The 25527-nt window shown below is 38.2% G+C and overlaps 5 protein-coding genes across 7 annotated transcripts; 1 reads left to right on the top strand and 4 right to left on the bottom strand.

Annotated features, from left to right (window-relative positions):
- Window positions 1-133: 133 nt before the first annotated feature.
- LOC126782901 (U-box domain-containing protein 15) lies at window positions 134-2534 on the bottom strand. The gene is made up of 4 exons (XM_050508255.1): window positions 2202-2534; window positions 1990-2103; window positions 1410-1832; window positions 134-1305 (listed from the first exon to the last, which is right to left on the bottom strand). The coding sequence occupies exons 1-4, from the start codon at window positions 2532-2534 to the stop codon at window positions 253-255; spliced, it is 1923 nt and encodes a 640-aa protein (XP_050364212.1). The 3' UTR covers window positions 134-252.
- An 883-nt stretch (window positions 2535-3417) lies between these two features.
- Window positions 3418-9254, top strand: LOC126782472 (BTB/POZ domain-containing protein At2g30600). Its single transcript, XM_050507725.1, has 13 exons — window positions 3418-3554; window positions 4067-4961; window positions 5205-5534; window positions 5723-5953; window positions 6317-6478; window positions 6911-7123; window positions 7219-7266; window positions 7364-7422; window positions 7966-8098; window positions 8200-8274; window positions 8356-8436; window positions 8717-8785; window positions 8890-9254. Exons 2-13 carry the CDS (start codon window positions 4170-4172, stop codon window positions 9106-9108), a joined length of 2412 nt encoding a protein of 803 aa, XP_050363682.1. The 5' UTR covers window positions 3418-3554; window positions 4067-4169; the 3' UTR covers window positions 9109-9254.
- A 224-nt stretch (window positions 9255-9478) lies between these two features.
- On the bottom strand, window positions 9479-11057 carry LOC126783484 (small nuclear ribonucleoprotein SmD3b). The gene is made up of 5 exons (XM_050508961.1): window positions 10873-11057; window positions 10316-10368; window positions 10138-10204; window positions 9992-10048; window positions 9479-9755 (listed from the first exon to the last, which is right to left on the bottom strand). Exons 1-5 carry the CDS (start codon window positions 11029-11031, stop codon window positions 9696-9698), a joined length of 396 nt encoding a protein of 131 aa, XP_050364918.1. The 5' UTR covers window positions 11032-11057; the 3' UTR covers window positions 9479-9695.
- A 1714-nt stretch (window positions 11058-12771) lies between these two features.
- LOC126782001 (ABC transporter G family member 14) lies at window positions 12772-15740 on the bottom strand. Its single transcript, XM_050507142.1, has 4 exons — window positions 15387-15740; window positions 14446-15253; window positions 13945-14139; window positions 12772-13854 (listed from the first exon to the last, which is right to left on the bottom strand). Exons 1-4 carry the CDS (start codon window positions 15522-15524, stop codon window positions 13016-13018), a joined length of 1980 nt encoding a protein of 659 aa, XP_050363099.1. The 5' UTR covers window positions 15525-15740; the 3' UTR covers window positions 12772-13015.
- Window positions 15741-20785: 5045 nt separating this feature from the next.
- LOC126782462 (WAT1-related protein At4g19185-like) lies at window positions 20786-25228 on the bottom strand. Of its 3 annotated transcripts, none has more exons than XM_050507714.1 (7): window positions 24904-25228; window positions 24473-24535; window positions 24238-24354; window positions 23858-24143; window positions 22296-22451; window positions 21390-21541; window positions 20786-21122 (listed from the first exon to the last, which is right to left on the bottom strand). In XM_050507714.1, the coding sequence occupies exons 1-7, from the start codon at window positions 25122-25124 to the stop codon at window positions 20984-20986; spliced, it is 1134 nt and encodes a 377-aa protein (XP_050363671.1). In that variant the 5' UTR covers window positions 25125-25228; the 3' UTR covers window positions 20786-20983. The 3 variants fall into 3 exon arrangements, with proteins under 3 accessions (XP_050363671.1, XP_050363670.1, XP_050363672.1); XM_050507713.1 differs by having other exon boundaries at window positions 20807-21182; XM_050507715.1 differs by having other exon boundaries at window positions 20989-21174.
- Window positions 25229-25527: the final 299 nt, after the last annotated feature.

The following is a 25527-nucleotide window of genomic DNA, read 5'->3' as shown; positions in this document are numbered from 1 at the left end:
ACTAGTGTTTTCTGGGTTTTATGCATGAGTACTGCCTTTATCTATTAAGCACTAATTTTCAACTGCATTTTCTTTTCGGTCGATTGCATCCGGATTGTGCAATACAACCCTAGTGCTAGATTCTGATACTTGATACTGACAAGAACACGGTTTGTCGGAAGAATACATGAACGTTTTATTTGTTACACACCTTAGATAAACCCAAAGGGATCCAATGAGGTCAGTTTAAAGGAAAAACTAAACAGGAAGATATTAAACGTGTTCGGATTTGCTTATGAGTTGTAAGAGAGCTCTTGCCTTCCTTTGAGCTCTATTGGTTCCGCTATTTGTGATCTCAACCAGATGCTCATATACTCCATACTGGAGTGAGGCCAGTAAGAAAGATGAATTGTTTGTTCCCAACTCAAGCAGCACTGATGTTGCACATTCCTTGTTCTTGGGGGTTCCTTCTCGGATAAAGTCTACTAGCGTTTCAATGAATGAGAGCTCTCCGATGGCTTGCCGTCCATCTGGGTGTGATGCCAGAAGCAAGAAGATGGAGAGAGACTCATCCACCATCCCCAAGTTTCTGTCTTTGAGAACCTTGAGTAGAGGCGGCACAATACCAGCACTGATGGCCCTTGCCTTGTTAGCTTGGTTCAATACTAAGTTGAACAAGGCAGTGGCAGCATCTTTTTTACCTCTTATTGTCCCATTTTGCAATAAATCTACTAATGGTGGAATCCCGTCTGATAATCCTACTGTTACTTTGTTCTCATCAAGCATCGATAAGCTAAACAATGCTGCTGCAGAGTTCTCTCTAGCTTCTGTGCTTCCAGTCTTTAGGACTTCTATGATGGCTGGAATGGCCTCTTCTCTGGTTATGAGCTTCTTGTTTGTCTCTTCGATAGATAAGTTCAGTAGAGCTGTCACTGCATGCTGTTGAATTTTAGAGTCTGGATAGGAAAGAAGTTGCACTAAGGGTGGGATTCCTCCACTTTGTGCAATCAAAATTCTGTTCTCGGGATTCTCTTTTGAGAGCAAACGAATTTTAGTGGCAGCCTTTCGCTGCACTTCTAATTGACTGGAAGATAGCTTTTCAACTAGGGTTGAAATCTCCTCTTTGTTCACGGTGGAGGAGCTTTCCTGACCCGGGGATGCTTCCTTTACTGGAAGCTTGAACTTGTTCTTCTCACACCACTGGAGGATTAGATTTTTGAGGGCATAGTTTGGTGCTACTGACAGGTGAGGCAGAGTTTCCCTCGTTTTTGGACATGTCCGGTGATTGGTGTCGAACCACTTCTGTATGCTTTCTCTGTCATATGTCTTCAAATGATAGACAAACCCAAGTAAAAGAAGAATTAGTTTCTAGTGTGATTTAGGAAGTATTTTTAGACGAATCAGCTTCATTTTGGAACATGTAATATCACCTGTCCATTTGCAACAATCACAGGATCAGTCATTATTTCCAGCGTGATTGGACAAAGAAACTCATGAGGGATCACCAGAGATGGGCACTTGAGCATTTTCGGTACAACAGGTTCATCGACAACATTGGTTTGTTCCATTCCTGCAAGTAGTCTGAATCTGTTAAGAAGATCAATGACTTGCTGAGAAGTTTCTGCACTAATCCCTCCTCTTTCTTTAATAAGGTTCCTTATAGTACTAGTTTCTATTTTCAGGTCCTCTACTGTATGCAGCTCTAGCTTTTGCGCCAGCCTCTCTATTATGGCACTATCTGCATTTCTCTCATCTTTATTCGACAATACCACCATTACATCCATTGCAAGTTCTATATCTTGCGTATCTGTTCGCTTCCTTGCTCGTTTAAGTTGCATCACCATGAGGTCAATCTGGACCGGAACAAAAGCTTAATTTACATAATTAAGAAATCAACGCAGATTGCTAATTACTTCATGTCAAACGAATATCTTGATCTTTATAGATCTTTCCTATAAAGAAAGAAATTAACAATGAAGCATATGATTATAATTAAAACAAAAAACCGACCTGCTCTCTAACTTCATCTGAGATACAAAGCTCATCAGGCAAATCATCCAATGTCTGAGTGAGTTTGTCATGAACCCCATGAAATCTAACCATGACTGCCTCACTTTCAATTGCCTGAAATATTAAAAAGAACCAAAATCAACAGAGGAAGAAAAAAAAAATCATATCCCAAAACATTCCATCAACCTATATACATGGTTTGAGATTCGTACCAGATAAATTTTGCTGCCGTGGTGACAAAACTTGAGCAATTTCTTAGCCATAACGAGCACCTTCTTCAAATCCAGCATCCAATCGACACCCTTCTCCGGAACCGGGCCTTCGAGCTCTCGTACCTCTTCCAACAGCGGCAACAAAAGCTTCATACGCCTTAGAAGGTTATAACATTCTTTCCTCTGCGTTCTTCTGTACTCTCCTAACCTCGCCGCCGATTCAATCACGCTCTCCACCGATTGGATCACATCTTCCTCCGTTTCCTCTCCGACGCCACCTCCACCTCCACCTCCTCCACCTTCACCTCCTTCACTCTCTCCATCCATCACCATCGGCCTGGTTCTACTTCTCCCATAAATGTTGATTTTACCGCCAAAAAATGCCTAGTTCAAACCCTATTCAATGCATCGACGTATGATGTAGGAGTAAACCAGCTAGGGTTTTGCTATGGTTGTTGGAATTGTGAGGGGATCGATTGCCACGGATTCCAAAGTGCTGCATGTTTGAGTTTGATGGTGAGAAGCATTTCGCGGGCTTTTCGGGTCTGTGAGATCGCCTAAAATAGATATAGCTCTATTTGAAAGTCGGTTAAATTTTTAACCAACAAACTTCTACTTTTGGTGCTTTCTGTAAATTGCAAGGTCATGATCCTGACCGTAGAGCTCAAGCTCAACCAGTTGAGTGTGCCCAAAACAAAGTTGAGGGATAATGATATCTAAATAACTAAATTCATATGAGAAAAAAAGGGTTTGTGATTCTTTTTTATAACTAAAATTAGAATTACATTATTAACTCTCATGCAACCAAAATGAGCTTATCAAGTTAGCCGGCTTCATATGTAGAGCTTCTTATCGTTAAAGTTTTCAGGAACGATTTAGTTGTGATGGAGAATTGGAGTGGAAGAAAGCCGTGTGTAATTTAACTAAGAATTAGACATTTATATGTTAGGTCATATAATTGTTTATATTTCAGGTATTAAAAGTGTTTTAAAATACGGTCAAATCACTAAACTTGTCAAAATCTTTCATAAATTTTCCTCACCATTTTCCAACTTTTTCTACCTAGGAGCAGTCGACACCCTCCATTACACCACAAACTTTCTCCATTTATCTTCTTTAGTATTTAAAATCTAAAATTGATCTCTGTGATTTTGGTTCAGACATGTAAATATCACTAACCTCAAAAATAGTAATATATATCCATACATATTACCACAAATATCAAACACATCAACTTCTTGAAGGTTCAGTTCATCGATCAATTTTGCTTGCTTCCAACTTGCTTAAAAATCTCTCTTCTTGTGGTCAGGTTCGTTGCCCCCGACCGAAATGGACCCATGAATCTTCAAACAGGTGAAAAATAATACCTGCCACGAAAACTTTCCATTATCATTGAATATCTCTGATTGCGTTTTTATCTTGAATTTGATTTTGCAGCTGTTATTATCCTATATCTGAGTTGTAGCTTGTTGTTATTATCCATAAGTCATGGGCACTCGTTTGTCGTTTATTGGGACTTTTCTTCTGCCTGAATAACGTTTTAGTTAGAGATATTTTGTTGTATTGATCTGATGGTGTAGTTTGGAACACTTCGGATAAGAATGTGGTTAGGATTGATAGTGATCTTTGTTTCATCTTTGTCATTTGTTTTAGTGGTTTCAGATATTTGCTTTGCAAGTTGAGGGTCCTCGTCTTCTAGCAATTTCTGTCTGCTTTTTGGTCTCTCTGTCATTAAATCTTGCATCTTGGGTTCACTGAATCGTACTTGGTTAGATTTCCATAGAGTTGGAGCATAAAGATCACTTTTTTTGTTCACTTAGCTAAGCTTTTCGTTTTGGGTTGATGAGTTTGTCATTTATATATAGGCAAGGAGTTGTTGGTGTTTTTCAGAGGTTACCATAGTGAGTGTAGTCAGTCTATAGACACAGTTTGTTTTGAGATTGAGTGTCTTTCTGATAAGGAGGGAAGATGGAGAAGAAAGAGAATAAGTTCCTTACGGTGGCGCCTTTCGAGTGTGCTTGGCGGAATGATTTGAAGTTTCGGGAAGCTGGGAGGGGCTGCGTGGCTTTTGAAGCGTTTGCTCACAATGATGTGACACTGGTGTTCCGGGAGAACGTGGGAAGCCAGCACTATCATTACAAGAAAGACAATAGTCCTCACTATACTGTTATTTTGGGTAGTCATAGGAATAGGCGGTTGAAAATTGAGGTGGATGGGAAAACTGTGGTGGATGTGGAGGGTGTTGGTCTTTGTTCTTCTTCTGCATTTCAGAGCTATTGGATCAGTATCTGTGATGGTTTGATCAGTATTGGCAAGGGAAGATACCCTTTTCAGAATCTTGTCTTTCAGTGGCTGGATGCCAATCCGAATTGTAGTGTTCGTTATATTGGGCTTAGTAGCTGGGATAAACATGTGGGGTATAGAAATGTCAGCGTATTACCACTTACTCAGAATCATATATCATTGTGGAAGAATTTGGATTGCAAGGACTGCATGCATGAGGAAGCTGGGGAAGAGGAGTTGGCGGATGAACGAACTGGTTATGATAAATGGGGGCTTGAAAATTTTCTTGAAAGCTGGGAACTGTCTGATATTCTTTTCGTTGTTGGCCCTGAGGAAAGGCCTGTACCAGCTCACAAGCCTATCTTGGCAGCAACTGGGAATTTCCCTATATCTTCAGAAGATGTTATCCAGCTAAAGGGGATAGATTATCCTGTCCTTCATGCTCTACTTGAATATATATATACAGGGCGAACCCAGGTATACCATCTTCCTACTGCAGATTCTTTTTTGTTTTTTGTTACAACCTCAGATACTTGCATAGTGAAATAATATGTACTATTGAGTCTCAAAAATATAGAGCAACTTTCATGGATATATACATACAGGAAAAATGTATAATATTTGCTATAAATGCTCATCATGTAAATTGCACATTACTTTTACTATTCGACAATTGACTGGTTTGCTTAATTTGGTATCGTTTGTGTTGTTTTAATATAGATTCCAGAATCACACCTTAGTTCCTTGAAGACTGTAGCCTTACAGTTTGAAGTGAATTCATTAGTGAAGCAATGCGAGGAATCCATGGAAAGATTTAAGCTAAATAAAAAGTTGTTTGACTCCGGCAAATGTGTGGAACTATCATACACATGCAGTAGGCCACAGTGTTGGACAGCCTTCCCGTTTGGGGTTCCCATTGATGTCCTGAAGCTTAGACAGTTGCATTCCACGAGCAAGTACAGTGATGTTAACATCTATATTGATGGTCATGGTCTGATTGCCCAGTCACATAAAATTATTCTGAGTTTATGGAGTCTTCCATTTGCAAAGGTTAGGATACCCACCATTTTGTCTGTTTCATATATATATATATATATATATATATATATATATATATATATATATATCCTCCTGTTCTATATGCCCTTATTCCTGTCACATAGGCATTTTGGGTCTGCTTCTTTGTTATTTCTACACTTTTTAGAGTGAAGATAAGAGACAGATGTTGCATTGTGCAGATGTTCACAAATGGAATGTGTGAAACAATTTCCTCAGAGGTTCTTTTGAGAGACATATCACCAGAAGCATTTCAGGCTTTGCTTGTGTTCATGTATAGTGGGGAACTCAATTTTGAAGCTACCATGGATTCGGGTGACTTGTTACTCCAACTTTTCCTGTTGGCTGATCAATTTGGAGTCACTCTCCTTCATCAGGAATGCTGCAAAACGCTTTTAGAATGCCTATCAGAGGTAGTTTAGTACTCTTTACCTTTCAACAAAGTTTAGTCTATGTATGTATTTCAAATCATGGCTATCTTTTATCATCTTTACAGTATGCAACTTGCGTAATTTGAATAAAAGAACGGAGAAGTGACTTGCGGTTTTGGACTTCTGACTTCTGAAAACAAAAGCAGAGATCCGTTTAATGATAATGAATTATAGAGATATTGATACTCTCATGTGCACATTATATGCAGGGATGGAGTTCTAGTGGAAGAAGGTCATTCAACAACAGTTTTTCTATTAATCACAAGTTTAAACGACACGGAAGCAGACTTTTTGGCAAAGTATTGGGCTATTTTCTTTTATGCTAACTGTCGACTTCTGTTACAGGACACGGTCTGTCTGATGCTTCAAGTGATTTCATCAATTCCCTCATGCCAACTTATTGAAGAAACTTGTGAGACGAACTTTTCTATGCACTTTGACTATTGCACAACTGCAAGCATTGACTTTGTTTTCTTAGACAAGGCGACCTTTAGAAAAATTATTCAGGTGAGCTGTCACTATTTTTAAGTCACCTTCATAAACACTTATCTTTGAGACTTAAGACTACTATACCACGTTAAGAGGCAGTATATAAGATATCTTATCTTTAGCCACCATAATGTGCCCTACAGTATTCATATGTTTAGAAGATTTTTGAGAGAAAATGAGGTTCACCTTGTTGGTTTCTTGGGGGAGTTCACAACTTTTTTTTCTTGCATTCCTTTCTATTGATGTTCTTGTTGTCTGTATAAATACTATTAATTGCTTTGTATTGACTTTTAACTAAGTGGGGTTGGTTTTATAATCGTACAATTGACCAAAACTAGTTGTGGCTTCAAGTTCTTAAAACATCCTACGGAGTTGAGGGGAAAATCTAGAAGTTGGTACGTCTGTATCTTCTATTGGAGTATTCTCTAATGGTAGGCTATGCTACTGCAGCATCCAGATTTGACTGTAACATCAGAAGAGAAGGTTCTTAATGCAATCTTAATGTGGGGTGCAAAAGCAAAGGAAGTGTGTGGATGGGAGGCGGTGAATGAGATGATGACATGTTCAACCGCAGAAGCTCTTTTTGGGGATAGGATGGAGACAGTCCATGACCTTCTACCACACGTTCGATTTGTGTTGCTGCCTTTGTCCTTGCTTGAGAAGGTATGTAGAGTTACATTCTCAGAAAATCTTAGTTTATTTGCGAATACATTGATTGAAGAAATACAATTCTGTGGCTAACGAACATGCAAATGCAGTTAGAGAAGAGCAACATTAGCAGACATATGTCCCTTTTCAATAGCCATGTGAGTTGATCTTTAATTTTACACAAATTTTTGACATAAATGAAGCTCAAATCGTGATTCTATTTCTAATATTTATCTTCTTGTACTGTTATCACAGATCCAGGAGGCCATCAATTATATTAAGCATGGATTGACAAGACCAGAAAACGAGCACAAGTGAGCATTATTAATTTTTTTCTCAAGTTCATGTATTTTATGTTCACTATAAGTGGATTACTGCAAACTAAATTGGATATATGGTTGCTGAAAAAAGGAAAGGATACAGAAGTACCAATCTCCTACTTTCTTAAGTTAGGGGTTTGAACCAAAAGTGGACAATATATCTTTGCACATCAGGCAGTCAGCTATCAAGGCGTTACACATCTGTTCAAGTTTGTTTTTCTTTCTATATATTAGTGATCAAAGATGAACTTCTAAAGGTGGAACCCTTGCAACTGTATAGCCCTCTGTTTCTTCACTCAATTTATGTATATAGTTTTATATTCTAGTTAAGGTGGAGTTAGTAGCTGATCTAAGTCATAAATATTGTAATTACATAATTCTCATGTTCTTTGGTCCATCGTCAAATGAATTTACTGCAATATATTATTGCACTCAGCCTGGAAACACTTAGCATTCCTGATGTCTATTTGAAAATAAGATAAAATTGGTTAATGTGTACTTTAAGCACTTGTTTATATGCATGGTTTTATTTTGTAGGCTGAGAATCCAGCATAGACGATCTAGTTATAAGGAGCTCCAGTATATATGTGATGGGGACAGCAATGGAGTCTTGTACTTTGCAGGCACATCATATGGAGAACATCAGTGGGTTAATCCTGTTCTGGCAAAGGTATTCTAACTTCTCTTCAGCTTTTTGTTTTTTTATATAACTTTTTATTGTATTGACCACTTAACGCTGCTGCTCATCCTTTATAAATTTGCATGTTTCAGAGAATTACAATCACAGCTAGCAGTCCCCCTTCTAGGTTCACTGATCCGAAGGTTTTGGTCTCAAGAACTTACCAGGTATGGTAAATTGAAATGTTATATTAAGGTACAGCTGTGAGCTTCTCTACTAAAGATTTAATATTACATTGGCCACATCAGGGAACTTCCTTCACCGGGCCACAGATCGAAGATGGGCGGAATACCACATGGTGGATGGTTGACATTGGTGTAGATCATCAGGTATTTCTATATCTTTAGCTGTTTAATCTGCATCATTTTCAGGATATAAGTTAGTTTGAGTTCACAAAAGGAATAAAGATAAGTTATTGTCAATTAGAGAAGCATTACCTAACTATATGACTGAATAATACTCTGCGTTCCACTACTGTCAGTGAAAATTAGAACAGTAGCATTTGGATTAGCGTCTTGTCTGTGATGTAATCGTTTGTATTTCAGAATCGTTGGAGGTATAATCATGTTTTTAATCAACATTCTGATACACTGATTTTGGTTTTAACAGCTTATTTGCAACTACTACACCTTGAGACATGATGGTTCCAGAGCATACATGAGATATTGGAATTTCCAGGTAAAGATCACTTTAATGTGGTCCATATAGAGCTATCTTGTTTAATTTACTTAGATGACTACAATTGCTTGTGAGGGGTTCTCATGCATTTCTATATATTTCAGGGGTCTCTGGATGGGAAGACATGGACAAATCTGAGAGTGCATGAAAATGACCAAACCATATGCAAGCCTGGGCAGTTTGCATCATGGCCAGTTACCGGACCAAATGCTCTACTTCCCTTCAGATTTTTCAGGGTGGTTCTGACTGGTCCGACAATGGATGATTCAAACCCCTGGAATTTCTGCATTTGCTTTTTAGAACTATATGGCTACTTCCACTAATCTTATAACATGTTACAAGTCTTAAAGGGAACCTGTCTTCCCATGCGTTCAGATTATACCCTTTACATCTCTACGTGTATCACTTAAAACTGTTCCAATAAATCAAATGGAGCGCACTTCTTTGTTTACAATACCATACCACTCTTTTACAGTTTTACGGTTTTATCTCCACACTAAGCATTTCCATCATTTTACAATACCATAGCTGAATCTTGAATTCAAGAGTAATTGATAATGCTGAACACCATCCTGAAGATCAAGAGATCAAATTGTTCCATATTGAGTTTGAAGGAAAAAAAAAACAAAGCTTTGAAGGGATAGCAGAACAAAGTCAGTAAACTACCGTAAAAAGCAAGATGGGGAACTAAACACTGATAAAATCTCGCTATTACATTAACATTAACAATAGAAACTACATAGTACAGTACAGTCAAAAGAAGATTTGGCATCCAAATCATGCATACATAAAGAGATCAGCCTGTAGACCATACAATTCGTTCTCAAATTTCTCCTCACAAACAAAGAAGCTATTCTTTTACACCCGTTATAGGCACATATGGAAGCGACTCTGCAATGGTGTTGCTTGATTACCTCCGTACCGGTGGCACAGCTCCTCTACCAGTGGTTCCACGACCAGCAGCCTGAGCCTGCAAAACGTGTTTTTTTAGTCAAGCCAAGGCCAGTACTATTGTGTCAAGCAAACAAAAAATTATGAAACTTTAGTTTTCCAGATATTGCAATCATTGTCTCGACACCTCATGCGCGACAACAGGAATAAGAAATTTGGAACGAGAGTACTAGTTATCCACAGATCATCATTATGCTTAAATATAACCTCTTAAAAAGGAACTACGTAAGATTTAAAACAGATGAGATCACTTACTTTAGACCGCATTGCAACAGCTCTACCTCGGCCAACTCCAAGTGAAGCACCCTTGCCCTTCAAGATTACAAGCAAAAGGTCAGACATCAAAAACTTTAATCTGTTCGTACAAGGAGATATCAATCATCAGTGTGAATAAAAGTTACCTTGATTCTAGCATCTAGACGTTTAAACATTGGAGCATTCTTCAGCATGTCCGGGATGACCATAAACCTAGATGAAAATTCACAGTAGTGTCAGAATAACAGTCAATTTGGAGCAGCAAGAGTACTTGAACAAAGGAAACACAAATAAGCATGTCAAAACAATAAAGGATGTACATACCTCACTTTGCTCCCTCGAATGAAAACATGCTCAAGCTGTGAAACCTTCCCATCCTGCAGAAGAACATACTTAAAGTTAGCAACCACCATTTGAGCTTCGAAAACAGAACTCCTTAAACAACTAAAGCAACCAAACTGAAACTCTGAGCTGACTAAGCTATTCGCACAACCTCGAACATGGACACAAAAGCCCAGATAAATCTTTAGCCATTTGATCCAAATGCAAGCCATACATTAACATCACCGGACCGAAATGCCAACATTAAACCGCTTTCGACCTTAAATCACTCGATTTCAAGGCCATTGCAAATCTTCCACTAACATTACCTCACTAAATACTAGCACACATTTGATTTCTAACAATTCCAGTGTTTCAATTCGCGAATCTAGAAGCTCAAATTCTCAGATTCAGATTAGGGGTTTAGACGAAATCTAGGGTTTTAGATGGCCGCAGAGAATGCATTACCAGCTAAAATTACAAAACCTAATAATGAAATCAAGGAAGAATCAAAATCAAAGAATTAGAGAGAGAGAGAGAGAGAGAGAGAGAGAGCAGACCTTGGCGGTGTAGGTGATGCTTTCGAGCTGACAGTTCCAGTTGTCCTCGCACTCGATCATGCTTCCTCTGTAAAGCTCGCCGCTCTTGAGCTCCACCGTCACGATGTGCCCTGAAGCCTCGTGAAGAAGCTTCACCGGAATTCCCAAGCTTCTGCTCATCTCTCGCTTCTAGGGTTTTGCAGAAACAAATACACACCAACGACCGTCTTTCAACACCTCTACTCTCTTTTTTATAGTCTGAAAGAGAGTAAGAAAAACGACCTGTCGTTCTCACGCAGAGAGAGATTGGGCTTTGGATCACTTTGCCCATTGGGCTCCGTTTGGACTGACATTATCCGTCACTGTTTGTCTTTTTCCCGCTGTATTTTTGTTTTTTTTAAGCCTCTACTATTTCCTATTTTATAGTCCCTCTAAGACTCAATGATAGTAGCTCGTCTATACTCTATAGTCTCTACTGTTTAAAGAGTCAAACTAGTTCTCTGCTCTCTAGGTGCACAAACTATAGTCTTTACGTAGTTAACCGACCTAGTTTTGTGATAATCGATTATGTGTATTTTAAATGTCACTGTGACACTACAAAAATTCCTGCAATTTTTTTATAGAAAAATACTTTGTGTCTATACTAATATGGATGTGTATATACCTTCTATTATTTTTATACTTTTACTAATGTGATTTCAATTTTTTAACTATTTAAAAGTTCAATCGATCAATAAAAATCATTTCTGTAAATTATGAATTAAAATAAAATTGTTTACTAAATCGATTATATCAAACTAATGAATAGTCACAGTGAAAGTTAGTAGTCTCATAATCAGTCATCCGTTTGTTTGATACAATCGGTTAAGCAAACGATATTTATTTACATTGATTTTTTTATAAAAGTGATATTTATTGATTAAAAACACTTTTAAACGGTTAAAAAAATTAGATTAGCACTATCAAAAGTATAGATTTAAGAGGAGTTTGGACGCACACGTCCATACTGGTATTAACACAAGTATTTTCCCTTTTTATGTACCCTTTTGATGGTAGAGGGATGGTAGATTTGAACTAACACTCCTTAAGAAGTTTTGCTTCTAAGGTTTATTTCACTCTTTCATTTAGTCTTTAGTTAGCAAAGACTTAATCATGGTAGGGTTTTTCCTTTTTGTTTTCTTATCGTTTATATATAATTGTATCCTTTGAAGTATCTTTCTTTACATTTCTTTATTTGTAAATTACAAGGATGAGACAAGAAATAACGAAGAAATCTTGTCTCTCTCACAATAATATTGCTCCGATAATACATTATGGTGTGGGTTTTCCACTAAGCCACAAAGTAGGAAATCACATGCCCTTTCTCTTCTGTAATTCCACACTGCAGGCACACACCATGTGGCCCTCCTCCTCCTCCTCCTCCTCCTCCATTGTGTTGTTTTCAATCCCTATTTTAAGTTTGAACAACCACAACTACGACCGCGAGTCTGTCTTTTTTGTTCCGGCTTATGGTTAATAAGGTTCTTTTTTTCCCTATTTATTTTATGGAAACTCATGTAATACACACTTGTATGACAAATACAAAGAACTTAATGGTGTCTGATCTATCATCTGATCGACCTCATCATCGACACTTGAATTTCTGTTAATTTGTATGACGTAAATTTCATTGTTTCAGAAATCTTTTTGTACAATCAAAGAAAAAATGGAAGTTTTGTTCATCGCAAGGAACAAATCAAATGGGTGCATTGCGATCACTAATACTTCAACTTGTTTTGATGCAGATATATATTAAAAGATAATATGTTTTCTTTAGGTCTTTCCTCTTATTGTATAGGATAATAGGAATAATTAAGATTGGAAAACCTTCAAGTCAGTATACCTGATTAATCAATATATATAAAGCTACAGTCATATATATAGCTCTAATAAGTAATAATCGGTCATAAGGATATATATGGCTCAAAAACTTGATTACCATTACACCGCTTACATTATTTTCTGCTAGCTAGCTAATTAATCAAGTACAAGATCTTATTAATGAATTATTTGTCGTTGAGCTGCCGATGTTGAGACGATGATAAGTTGAAGAAGGTAGGAAAAAAAATCTTCAGACTGGCGCGATCTCCGGTAATGGTTTGAAGTGGAAGTCCTTACTAATTAGCTAACGGACTCGATGCAAAGCGAGATAAGCAATGAGTCGGTAGCCTAGTAACATCAGGGCGAGGATGGAGACATCTATCCACAAGTTGTTCAGATCTCCCATTGACTTCACGGCAGGCAAGTCCCCAACTCGGCACAACACTCCTTTCGAGCACTCGTAGTAATCGTCTTCCCGATATTGAACCCCGAGAAGAAGCTTGTAGCAGTAGAAGCTATAGCTCAAGTACTTTAGCCACACTATGAAAGGAGGAATTTGTTGAACGTAGTAGCCTCCGGCGATGAGGAAAACAAGGGTTGTAACCGAAGCCAAAGTGGTGGCTTGCTTTATGTCCATGAGAATGGCTCCGATAGCCAACCCGAGGCTCTGGGACACGAGGACGTTGTAGAGAACAACAAGCAGAGACAGAATAAATGTAAATGGGTCGGGTTTGAGTCCACCCATCCAGTATATTATCAACACGAATGCGGTGGGGAGTGCAAGTTCCAGTGGTAGATCTCCGACTGTTCTGGCTAGGAAGTAGGAAGAAAGGCGGTACATGCCGGAAGATCTTTCTTTTATCAGCATTCTTCTTTCTTGTGGGAATGTGAAGACTGCGTTGTAGAGGGGGTAAAAGCCCCAGAAGACAGAGAAGAAGAAGAGCAAGGCGATTCGATCTTCGATGTGGGAGGAAGGGGTCTGCCACCATAGGAGTCCACCGAGTATGGCGACGCTTAGGACTTGAAAAATTCTTAGCCTGTTGAATGCTTCGAAACGTCGTTCCCTTATTCCTCTCTGAAGCAGTACCTTGAACTGGTGCCACCAGCTTGTACACCAATAATGTTCGTGATGTTGATCGTGTCCTGCACAAGATTTTCCGATAACTAATTAGCAAAATTGATGCATTGATAGTTCAATCAAAAGGATGTGATTTGGCTGGTTGATATATTTACTTGCAGAAGAAGCTTCTTTGATGTAATTGAAGACGTTGTTAGCCTCCAAACCAGCACCGCAGAGCTCAGCTTTCAATCTTGTGGAAATGTTTTTGTCGTAGGCAGAAACGAGATCTTTTCTCACTGTCTTCTGATCCTGTTCCATGTTCTCACGTTGTTGATGATCAGAGGCAAGTTTCGAATCGGGAGCAATTCCTGTATGATCGAGTATCTCGTTAGATAACATATCGAAAATTTAATGCACTAATTAGGTATGACCTAATTACTATGTACCTATGTACAACATAACTATGTAGCCAAACGTCGTGCTTAGCTACTGTTTAGGATTACTTTAAATTCTTTAATTAGTTTCTTAATTTGATCTTATTTAACATCTAAATTTTGGTCACAATAGTCAATAATTAAATCTCAAGTACGCTTATGCATACATCTTTTACGTAACCCTATTCTCTTTCCCAATTAACTCATATACGCGGCTAACTTTCCCAATGAGTTACCTACCGTTAGCAAGATCGAGCAAGAGATCAGCTGGATTGACATTAGGCAAAGACGTGGAGAAACCAATCGAGGAAAAATATTCAAGAGCAGCAGAAGCAGGGCCATAGTAAACGGGGTAACCCTCGGAAAGCAAGACGAGCTTATCAAACATGTGGTAGAGGCGGCTCGATGGCTGATGGATGGTGGTGACGACGGTCCGGCCCCCACTTGCAAGCCTCTTGACGGTGGTCAGAATCCTTTGAGCCGTAGTGGAGTCCAAACCCGACGTGGGCTCATCAAGCAAAAGCAAGCTCGGGTTTATCAGCATCTCTTGTCCAATACTCACCCTCTTCTTCTCCCCACCTGATATTCCCCTAAACAGTGGGCCCCCGATCATGCTGCTCCGACATCGGCTTAGCCCGAGCTCGCTGATCACGTGCTCCACGTGCTGCACTTTCTCATCGCGCGTTAAGGTGTTGGGAAGCCTGAGAAGGGCGGTGAAGACGAGAGTCTCGGTCACGGTGAGGTGAGGGTATAGTACATCATCCTGTGCTACGAACCCTGTTCTCCGTTTGATGGCACCGCAGAATGGCTGGGAGTTGTAGGTGATTTTGCCGGAGAGCTTGCCGTGGAGGCGACCGCCAAGAGCTGTGAGAAGAGTGGTTTTGCCACTACCGGAGGGACCTAGCATGGCTAGTATCTCTCCGGGGCAAACCAGACCTGATATTCCGTTCAGTATGTTTTTCTCCGAAGATGGCTTGTTACTACTACTGGGCCACGGTACTAGTCCAGCTTTATGCTCCATGTTCACTTTGTAAAACACCTCCTCAAACTGCAAAACGTATACGAATGATCATCCATCATAAGATCACGATAATCATGCTAATATTTGTAAAGCATAGCATTTGTGAAGTTAGCTAAGTGTTTCATCATCCGGCTAAAAAAGATGTTATGGAAGTACAGACCTTTAGAGTAATAGGGTACATGGCGAGTTGTAGGAAAGACTGTGCATTAACTTGTGCCGCCGCGGCGGGGTAGGCGAGGACGGCCGCCTTGTTGTTGTTGGGAGTTTCAGGCACCTCCGCCGGCGGCAGAACTTCCATAATGATGTCACAGCTATCTAGCTGGATTCCACGATACGTATGCTGATCACAGGGATTGATTGGAAGAAGATAGAACTGCCAAGCTAGTACTTCTTTCTCTAAAGAAATTTCTCTTTTTCTTGTTTGATCGATCAGTAACTACCAACTGATGAGAGGCACAAGTACACTACTTTCTGAGTTGCTTATAGTGTAGTGGAGAGATGGACCAGGTTATATATATAGATGATCGATGGAGATTTATACAGGTCGAGGATGGATGGACATGACATGTCCTTTCTTGCTCGATCAGCTTTCTCTGTTTATGTGTGTGCGGTCTCAGTGTGAGTGATGTAGGCCTAAGCTACCGAAGCCTCCATGGTGATGGTGGATGGGAACCCACCTTCAATTGTTTTCTTATCTTAGTTTATTCCAACATGCGCTAACTGTTAACCATTAGTATTTATGCCATTAGTATTTAGCTGCTCACTGGCTATAATTCATTAGCATATTTTCTGTCCTCGATCTGTATTTCTGATTAGTACTCATCCATCGTGGATTCGTGGGTACGGAATTCTTTCCACAACTGATGAAAAAAAAACTAGCTAGTCTATTTCTACAAAAGAGTCGAAGATAATATTAGTTCCAGATGCAATATATAAGAGTATTACAATCGCGAAATGATAGATATAACGATCATTTCATTCGGAAAGCTTATAATTAGTGTTCGTAAATCCCCCCCATATATCTACCACGTTCAGGCAGGTTGAGTTTGAATTAAGAAGTTATACTTCATTAATTTTGTTAATTAAGTGCTTGAGGCACCACCTAAGTCTTGCTTAAGCTACTCTAGAACATTGTGTGTGTGTGTGTGTGTAACGAAGAACATTGTTTCGATCATACAAACACTGAAACACAAAAACCGAAGAACATTAATTAATTCTATTTTTCACACAATGCCTTTAATTTGAAGAAATGCATGACTCAACATCATTATTAAGCGAAAGGAAATTTTCTCTGTCTTTTGTAGCTAGGATTCTAGAGAGCTAGTCAAATGTTGGACTCACAAGTATTATAAATTAAATGGCATCGGAATTAATTAACTTGGTGACCATGAAGCTGTCACAAACTTGTTTGTAGAGCATCTTCATCATGTGCGTGCTTCTCTTTGTAGAATTTATTTTTTCTCTTAATAGCAAAGAATAAGTTCAAAACGAAAAGCTAGTTATGGTGAACTGAATTAAAAAGCGGAAGTAATGGTGCTTTTCTTTCTAAAGCAGCCAACTGATTGATTCCTATATTCCTTTGTCCTTAAAAATACAGTTAATTTGATTTGGACTGTAGTTTTCAACATTCGTATCGTGGAAATTCGATGACTTTTTTTTTATGATTGCATTTTGTTAATAATATATCACTAATAATATTCATCATCTGTGAAAGGTTCTGGGGAAAAGTTCCTATATATGTAAGATGCTAATTATCAAACGTACAAAGTCTTCGATTTTTATGAATCCCCCTATTGGCTGCTTGCCCCATTTGCCCTAATCTCCTTCACCTTCGTTTTGTTTGCTAATCGATTTTAAAACTCAAAGCTGCTAAGCTAGAAGCAGAATGAATAAAGCTAAGAAGAGCCCATCAACGGGATTCCGATTTCTGTCCATAAACTGAAAATAATGAGTTAGTATCTCTTTTTGCAGAGAGCACTGTGAGTGTTTGTGTACTCAGCTGAGACGTCTCTGATCAACCTGAGAAAGATAAGAGGAAATATATCAATGGGTCCTGGCCTGAATATATGGTGGAGCCGGCCTGCCCTTTTCTGGTTTCAAATACTTGCGCAAAGAGAAAAAAAGGACTAGTCTCGGCTACTTGATGCTAGCTTAGCTTTGCTTGGTGGCGCATATCATATTTCTAGTGCTTTCTCTTTACTATCCCAACTTGCATTTGCTTTTATATATATTATCGCAAACACGCAGATACAGTTTCGATCTAATTCATTATTGATTTCATCTCTGGTATACTTCACCGGCCATTTCTGTGTTCTATATCTAAAGTTAGCTTATGCATCAATGGATCGATTCTCTCTATCTGGACTTTGTGAAAAACAACCCTATATCTAGATATAGTAGTTTAGAATGATTCTCAGCACCGACGCCACCCCCACGCACAGTAATTCGCATACTCAATTAGCCAGTCAACAACTTATAAACAAATCTTTGAATATGATCGATCGTGATCGATATAATTTTAAAAAAAAATCTACTGTATTCGAGAGGTATATACTACCGTAGAATATACTCTGCAATCTGCATTTTTTTTAGAAGAAAATCCTGCAATCTGAATGGGATCGGAGAATTGAGAAATAGTGCGGCAGTAATCGAAGTTTATATGCATGTATTTCCAGTTTTTCGAAGCTCGGAAGCTGGTGTGTGTAGCAAAATCATTGCCGGGGCGGCGTGTTCCGGTCAATAGTCTTGTCGTCTAATTACTAGAGTATGTTTGTTACCCAAATTAAGAGCAGTTGGAAGATCCACACGTGGCACGCATTCCCACTTCTAGTGGGCTGAGGTCGCTTTTCCGATCGATAGGAAATATCATTCGGTGGGGCAGGACCCGCCATCTCATTTCCTTCCAAATCCTAGCTCGAATTATTATGAACATAATAAGTTCTTGTGATTTTAGTTCTAAATTTTCTCCAAATAGAAGTTTATCACATCCCTCCGAAACTTTTTCGACTAAGAAATTGCCAGAAATTATCAAATATGCAAGTCGATCTATATTTCTATGTATAGAGATCGAAGAAATGGATCGAAGTACTTCAATTTTTGAGTAAATTTTGGTTGAAAATGGAAAACTTCGTTTTCATTTCCCGGCCCGACTCTCTCCCAAATTTGTTTTCTCCGATTTCTTTTTGATGTTTACGTCTCAGGACTCAGGAGAATGCTCCACTGTGTGGTGCATGGTAGACCACCCTCTCTTTAGTCTTGTCCGAAGGATAGTGAACCGACCACTGATGATTGTAGACTGCAAATATATTTTAGATTATCTTTAATTAAACTAGCATTATCAAAATGAGATCGGTTATATGTATTGTGGTAGCGACCGGTTATATAGTCTTTGCATCACTTACGAAAGTTACTATCAAGAACGGAAAACAGAGAGAGAGAGAGAGAGAGAGAGAGAGAGAGAGAGAGAGACCACTAAATGCAATGCCTTGATTAATTAGTGCTTAGAAGAAAGTGGTAATTGATTAGCATATATCAATCTGTAATCTTTCTATTAGTGTTTTTGAGTAGAAGTACTGCGGTATTAGTCTATTACTGAAAACTAGTCAAATAGAAATGATTTCTGAGTTTGTTAGAATTGACAATTGATTACGATCGATCATTATCAGTAAATGGGGGAATACCGGCATTCACATATATATATGATTCGGATGTCATATAATTGAAAGCACAACAGGTTGTCTTAATGAGTACATGATGATGATCAGGAGGACAAGACTGGGTGAAAAACAGTGAAAGTAAGGGAAAAGATCTGCTAAAAAGTGAACCGATAGGATCCTATATACTCGATCGATCGATCATGTTTCTTATAATGCATTCCATCTCGACCTGACGGAAATACTGTTGTACTAATTAATGTTTTAAAAAACGGGTCTGAAGACTCACATGAAGTTTAAAAAAATTAAAGTTATTTATATAACAGTTCTTTTTTTCGGTTTAGACAATGAAACTTAAAAAACTTACGTGTTTCACGTTTATAGTTACGTTTTTTGACGTCTTTTACTACATTTTAGAAAATAATTTTTATAGATATATTTATATATATAATATGTTAAATTGATGAAAATTATCTAAAAATTGTATATTATGAATTTTATTATCTAAATGTAATATATTGATAAGTTTTCATGCATATTTGTTATTTTTATATGTATATAATTATATATTTACATATTTAATTATTAATTTTTTATTACATAAATCTTATGCGTCTCAAATTTTAAGGCTCAAAAGTTAAGACTTTCAAGAAAACGTTTTATGTTACGCCTTTGTGTTTTAAAACATTGGTTCTAATTGATGATCGATAAAGACGATAATGGATGCTTATGTTGCATACGTACTTACGTACACAACCATTGATCCTTCTCCTGGATCGATCGCAACCTTCTTTTATATGGAGGAAATCAAACTTATTATCGACGGCATTTTTTATCGAAGATTAATGAGCATTGCCAATGAAGATATTTTGATTCAAAATTAATCATGCTTCGGAAAGTCTCAAACTGGAAGAAGGATGAATGTATGGTGAATCAGAAAGACTGAGTTAGAAAGATATAACTATACATGAGCCCTTCAGACGTGTGATAATCATGCATTTGGCGTACAGCTCCATGCGACCGATGGGTTCCAAAGCAAGCCACTGTCACCAATGATGTACAGAGAGAGAGAGAGAGAGAGAGAGAGAGAGAGATTTCCTCATTTCCATTATGTTTTGTTTATCGAACACTTTCCAGTCGAACAGAAGCTCTAAAACCACGCGTGTGTGCTATTAATTCTTGTTTTCTTTTGCTTTCGTTGTACTCCCACCCACTTCAAACTTGATGATGTCTTTGTTTAATTATTAAACTAAACACATGCTTATCGATCTAAATGGAGGAGGTCGATATTAATGGTGGTTATGATTGCTAGAATGATATGAATATATCCTAGCTTTAGTAGCTAATAGTATTCGGGTTCTGTTGAAGCTAGTATATCTAATTAGTATTATCGATCAAAAGGAAGCAGTAGTGCAGATCTTAGGTTGTTGTTATTGTTGATGATGCTCTTGTTGCAAGTGGGATTCTATCTGATCTGATATAATTGGAATCATTGTGCGAAATTGAAAATCAAGCTAGTCTAATCCAAGTATCTTCGTATTACCTAAGCATCGAGCATGCGCATCGTACCTGTTTAACCCCTTGATCATTCTCACGTAAGCATGAGCATCACCAAGAACGAACCATCTTAATTTGATACCAGCAGGATCAAGAAATTTCGGTAACCCTTTGATCAGATCAGAATCTGTAAATTATACTTTGAAATCGAAATCAGGATACTCTAGTTACACTTTGTTAATTTAGGCATAATTAAGTTGGGTTATGGTACGCTGGAAAGGGCGATCAGGTACGGCGCAGCTATTAGAGTACAGTACCAACTGCACCATATTCCTGTTGAAATGACGGAAAAGTTTCCACTTTTCGCGATGGCGAAACTGGATAATCACAACCAAAATGAAGTGACTCATGTACAGTTGCATTATGAAGATGAACAGACAAGGAGCAAAGCCAGTTGATACCTACTGTAACTCAACTGCATCAACTGACTATTCATGAATAAAACATATGAATATAAAAGACATGCTATCATAATCTCAAATGGATATATAGTCGTCAATTTCAAGAATTTGCATAAACTTTACATCACAAGCACTATAGTGTATTCTTAATCTGATGATGATTTTGGTACAATGTGTACTCTCTGGAATGGTGTCTTGTTGATTGTTGCATCTTTGTGGATGAGAGGTTCCGAGGCGCGAGCAATTGGTGGTATAACATTAACACCCAGAGCAGCTTGCCTTTCTCTAAAGGAGGCCCAAGTCACCACATAAAGACCAGCAATAATTAGTAAACCCCCTGCAACACTATTTTCACATGAAAAAGAAAAAGGACCAAAATAAGCATCATTCCATGATAAAAGTGCTACAGTAAAAGATAACAGAGTACATTAACACGGGACTTCTTAAGTAGTTCAAATAAAATTGACATTAGTAAAACTCTGTAACTAAATATCTATGGCCAACCAGCAAAAGAATTTAATCATAGAAATTGAAGGTGTGACTGGAGCGAACCTTCCCAAATAAATAGGGCTCCCCAGGAAAACTCTTGACAAGAAGGCTGAAGCTGCAGGTTGAAGTGGATTGTAAAGAGCTACCAAAGCAGGCCCCAAGATCTTATTGCACCACGTCAGGAGTCCATAATTTAAGGCAGATGCAATAATTCCCTGAAAACAAAGATGCATGTTCTCAACTTAAAGAATCAAGCCAGCCTTCCTTTGGTGAAAGAAAAAAACTGTAAACATAAATGTTAAAAAAACTTACGCAACAGTATGGAACCCGTATGATTTACTATTCAAAATATAACTACATTACAGATGATATGGACACAGCCAGTAGACATTTCAAGTCATCATCGTACATAATGTATAAATGCTACTATGAAACTGCACATGCCAAAAATTATCCCTCCACTTAAATCATAAAGAAATTACAAGGTCTACCATTGCTAACCAAACTTCTGTCTCATAACACAGATACAAAGGAGATGTGTATTGATGTCTGGAGAAAGAAAGTAAGAGATGTGGAGGAAAAGCAAAAGACCATCTTTGTCCTGGTGAAAAAATAAAAGTTACCATATACCCTTTATGATATCATTTTTAACAGAAAGTTCATCTTAATAGTAGGGTCTTTTTAAAAGGAAATTAAAGTTTAAGAGTTAGTTTGGCACAAACAGAGCTGAATGTCAAATGGAAACAGGTGAGAGTTCAGATTATTTTGCTAAATCTTGTATATATTCATTGCTTCGCATAGTATGTGCTCATTGCATAACAAAATATATCTAGGACATCGGCTGTCAAAATCCTATCTTGTTAGGCTTCTGCCGCTCAAAACTTTCACTTAAAATTGCATTTTCTTATTACCTTTAGAACAGTAATCTACTACGAACAATCACATATACCCGTCCAGAGGGAAACTTACAGCATAAATAACTGCTAAAAGCTCAGACTGTGTCAAGCTCCAGTCAGTTGATTCATTGGTCATAAATAATGCAGTCACCACCATGAATGAAGCACCAAATAAGTACGAATATGCAGTGACTGAGAGATTGGAGGGATATCTTTTCAGAAGTGGAGCCTGAAACTTTCAATATCAATTGTTAGAAACTGAAACACATAAAAATTGTGTAATGCCAATGACTATACAGAATACACTATATTTATTCACTAGAAAGGCCAAAGTTTACTCATGGGCATCATAAATTTAATTTTAACTATAAGTAAGAAAATTGAAGTCAATGCACTTTCATTCAAATTTTAAAAGATCCATACAGAAGTTAACTAAGGCCAGAGCTCTCCCAGTCTCATAGACAGCACCCAATGGTAGACCCAGGAGCTTGTATATATGGAGCCAGAATGCTTATGTGAACCACATAAATGCCGAAAGTGGGTGTGAAAAAAATTTAGATTTTAAAGAGAACTCAGGCTTTTATGGCATATGATTTACTGGAGAAAAGAAAAGAAAAAGGTTCGCTGAGGGCAGTAGCCCTCACTTGGCTCTATTTAGGTATACCAGTGATCCAATCCAACTTTGGAGAATGGGTAAGATGCCAGGAATCAATGGCCTATAAGCTTATCAGGACATGATTCGTAGAATTTCGACAAGAATTGCATATTAAGCAGTCAGGTCAGTGAAGAAAGGAAATTATTTTTGACATTTTTTTCTGGGTCTAAATGGGGGCCGAACAAAGTTAAAAAAATAGAAACTAGGCCACAGAGAGAAAGGCCACTACCCTTGGGGGTTTGTACCATTTGTTACCACATTGGCTTGGCTAAACACTACTTATGTGCTGAAGTGATAAATCCAGTATGCATATGAGACTCAGGCCAAGCTCAAGATATAAATCAACTTATATCTCCATAAAAAAATAATAATAATAGTTTCTGTCTAGGGATCTGCATCTACGTTTATCAACAATTTAGTTAGAATGGCTGAGTTGGAGCTCAGTGACACATTTGCAGCAGATGGTTTGAAGACGCAAGAGTCTCATTACACAAATTGCAGAAGAGTCATGTGTCAATTTCCAAATTTGTACTGTCTTGAACCAATGTTGACATAGAGTTTCGATCTTGGAGAAACTTACGGATTCAACAGAAGAGCCCAAAATGCTGGAGGTTATTAGTTTCAGAATGAGATCAGAAGCAGATTTAACCTTGAAGATTATCCGTGTATACGAGTCTTCCCTCGTACACTATCCAAACAAGCTGAAAACTATCCTCACTTTGAGCTCAGCTACTCTAAGTTCTTGGCTCAATAGCCATGATAGGAAGGTAATGAGATTACACCCCAAGAAATCAACAATTTTTGCATTGAACAAAGTCAGAAGATGCAAATTTACCATCTAGAACGGTTGATAATTCAACATTATTGATTTATCAGGTGAAGTATCTTTTTGTTCTTGAATGAAAAAAAAATGCAAAACTTGGAAGTAAATAAGATGGTTATAGCTTCAACAGATTAAGGCAAAGTATATAGTCAAGCACCTGAATGGCTAAGAAAGCCGCCATGCACATGCAATTCCCTATTAAGCATAAGACTCCAAGATGGAAATTATCAAACCCAAAATCCAGGAAAGAGGACATCAACCACCCAACAGGCTCTGGTTGTCCTCTCGCACTTATCTCACTGTGTAATGCATAGTCTGGCTCCGTACTTCCAATCAAAGCAGGCCCTCGGAATAAGACCATTAAAATGGCACCAGAAACACATACAAGTGTACCAGTAACTTTTGCCTGCCCTTCAGCTCTGAGCAAATTCACTCTTTCTGTGCTGCATGAAAACCGATCACATATGATATTGTACAAGTAACCTCCATGGTGAGTTATACAAATTTAAAGCTAAAGGTAAACTTCTTCAAACTGACCCCATGAGTACTGCTAAGATAAAAGTAAAAACAGGGATAGCAGGCTGTATGGCGGCAGCGTATGTTGGATTTGTGTAGCCAAGACCAATAAGAAACAAAAGCTGGTTGCCAAAAATCCTGATCAATACAAAGAACCAACAACAACCAAGTTGCATCGTTAGATCAGAACGCCACACGATAATATAAGTAACCCTGTAAGATCATAAGAATGCTATAAAGATAAACCTCGTCTTACCCCGTTAGCCCAAGAAAGAAGAAGGAAATGAAGAGGCGTCTGTTCATTGGCTGCCGAATCCGCCTACACACACAAGAAATGAGTAAAGTTACAGAATGCAGTGGCTTTTCATTCATGATAACACACCTAAACAATTCATTGCTCAATGCTATTCCACAGTATGGCTTCAAATACAAAATGCATCATATATGTAAACTAAATGATCACTGCTTCCATAGTTCTTGCATAAAGTGCCCAATTTCGATCATTTCCAAAGTTAAAGATCACACCTTTCATTTACTAAGCATCAAAGTTACAATCTTTCTGCTTAACCAAACCCCAAGTTCATGTCTCTACACAGATCACACAGACTACTAATCCACAACAACTAATGGGTGCCATAAGATCCAATCAAATCAACAAAAATAAAAGATAAAAAATGAGGAGCATACTTCTCACGGACGTAGGCGATTGGAGCGAGAATGGCGAGAGCGAGAAGGTCTCTGTAGAGACAGAAGACAAGCTGGCTGATACCCACATTGAGGGCTACTTTGGTAATTACGTGATAGCCTCCGTTGAAGAGCTGAACCATTGCCATGGCCGCGTGAGCCTTCCATACATCTCCCCCGACTGCAGCAACTGCTGCTGACGATGAAGCCACTACTGCTGACATCACTCTCTCTCTTGCTTTCTGGGTCGGAGAGAGAGAGAGAGGGAGGGAGGGATCTCAAGGAAAGAAGATGATGGCAGTTTGAAAGAGTTGTTGGAGATTTTGGATTGTGTAAAATAGACAGGAGACTTTGCTGCCTTCGGAGGTTCTTTTCTAAATTAATTGAAATCACATCATCCCAAATTAATTATTGTAATTTCTTTTTTTTCTTCGTGATTTGTTTGTGTTCATGTGTCATTTTTGCTGTTGGGAAAATGGAAATAATAAAATTAAACCTCGAGACGAAGTGAAGAACAACGGGCCGCCCAAAACTTCCAACGGACTTGTTTCTTTGTTTTATGTTTCATTTTCTTCAGTTAGACTTGTCTTCCTAAATGGTGAGTACCGAAAAAGATGGTGTCACATG

Source organism: Argentina anserina, chromosome 2, assembly GCF_933775445.1.
Source record: "Argentina anserina chromosome 2, drPotAnse1.1, whole genome shotgun sequence".
Classification (NCBI taxonomy): domain Eukaryota; kingdom Viridiplantae; phylum Streptophyta; class Magnoliopsida; order Rosales; family Rosaceae; genus Argentina; species Argentina anserina.
This window is presented reverse-complemented; position numbering and strand designations above follow the sequence as displayed.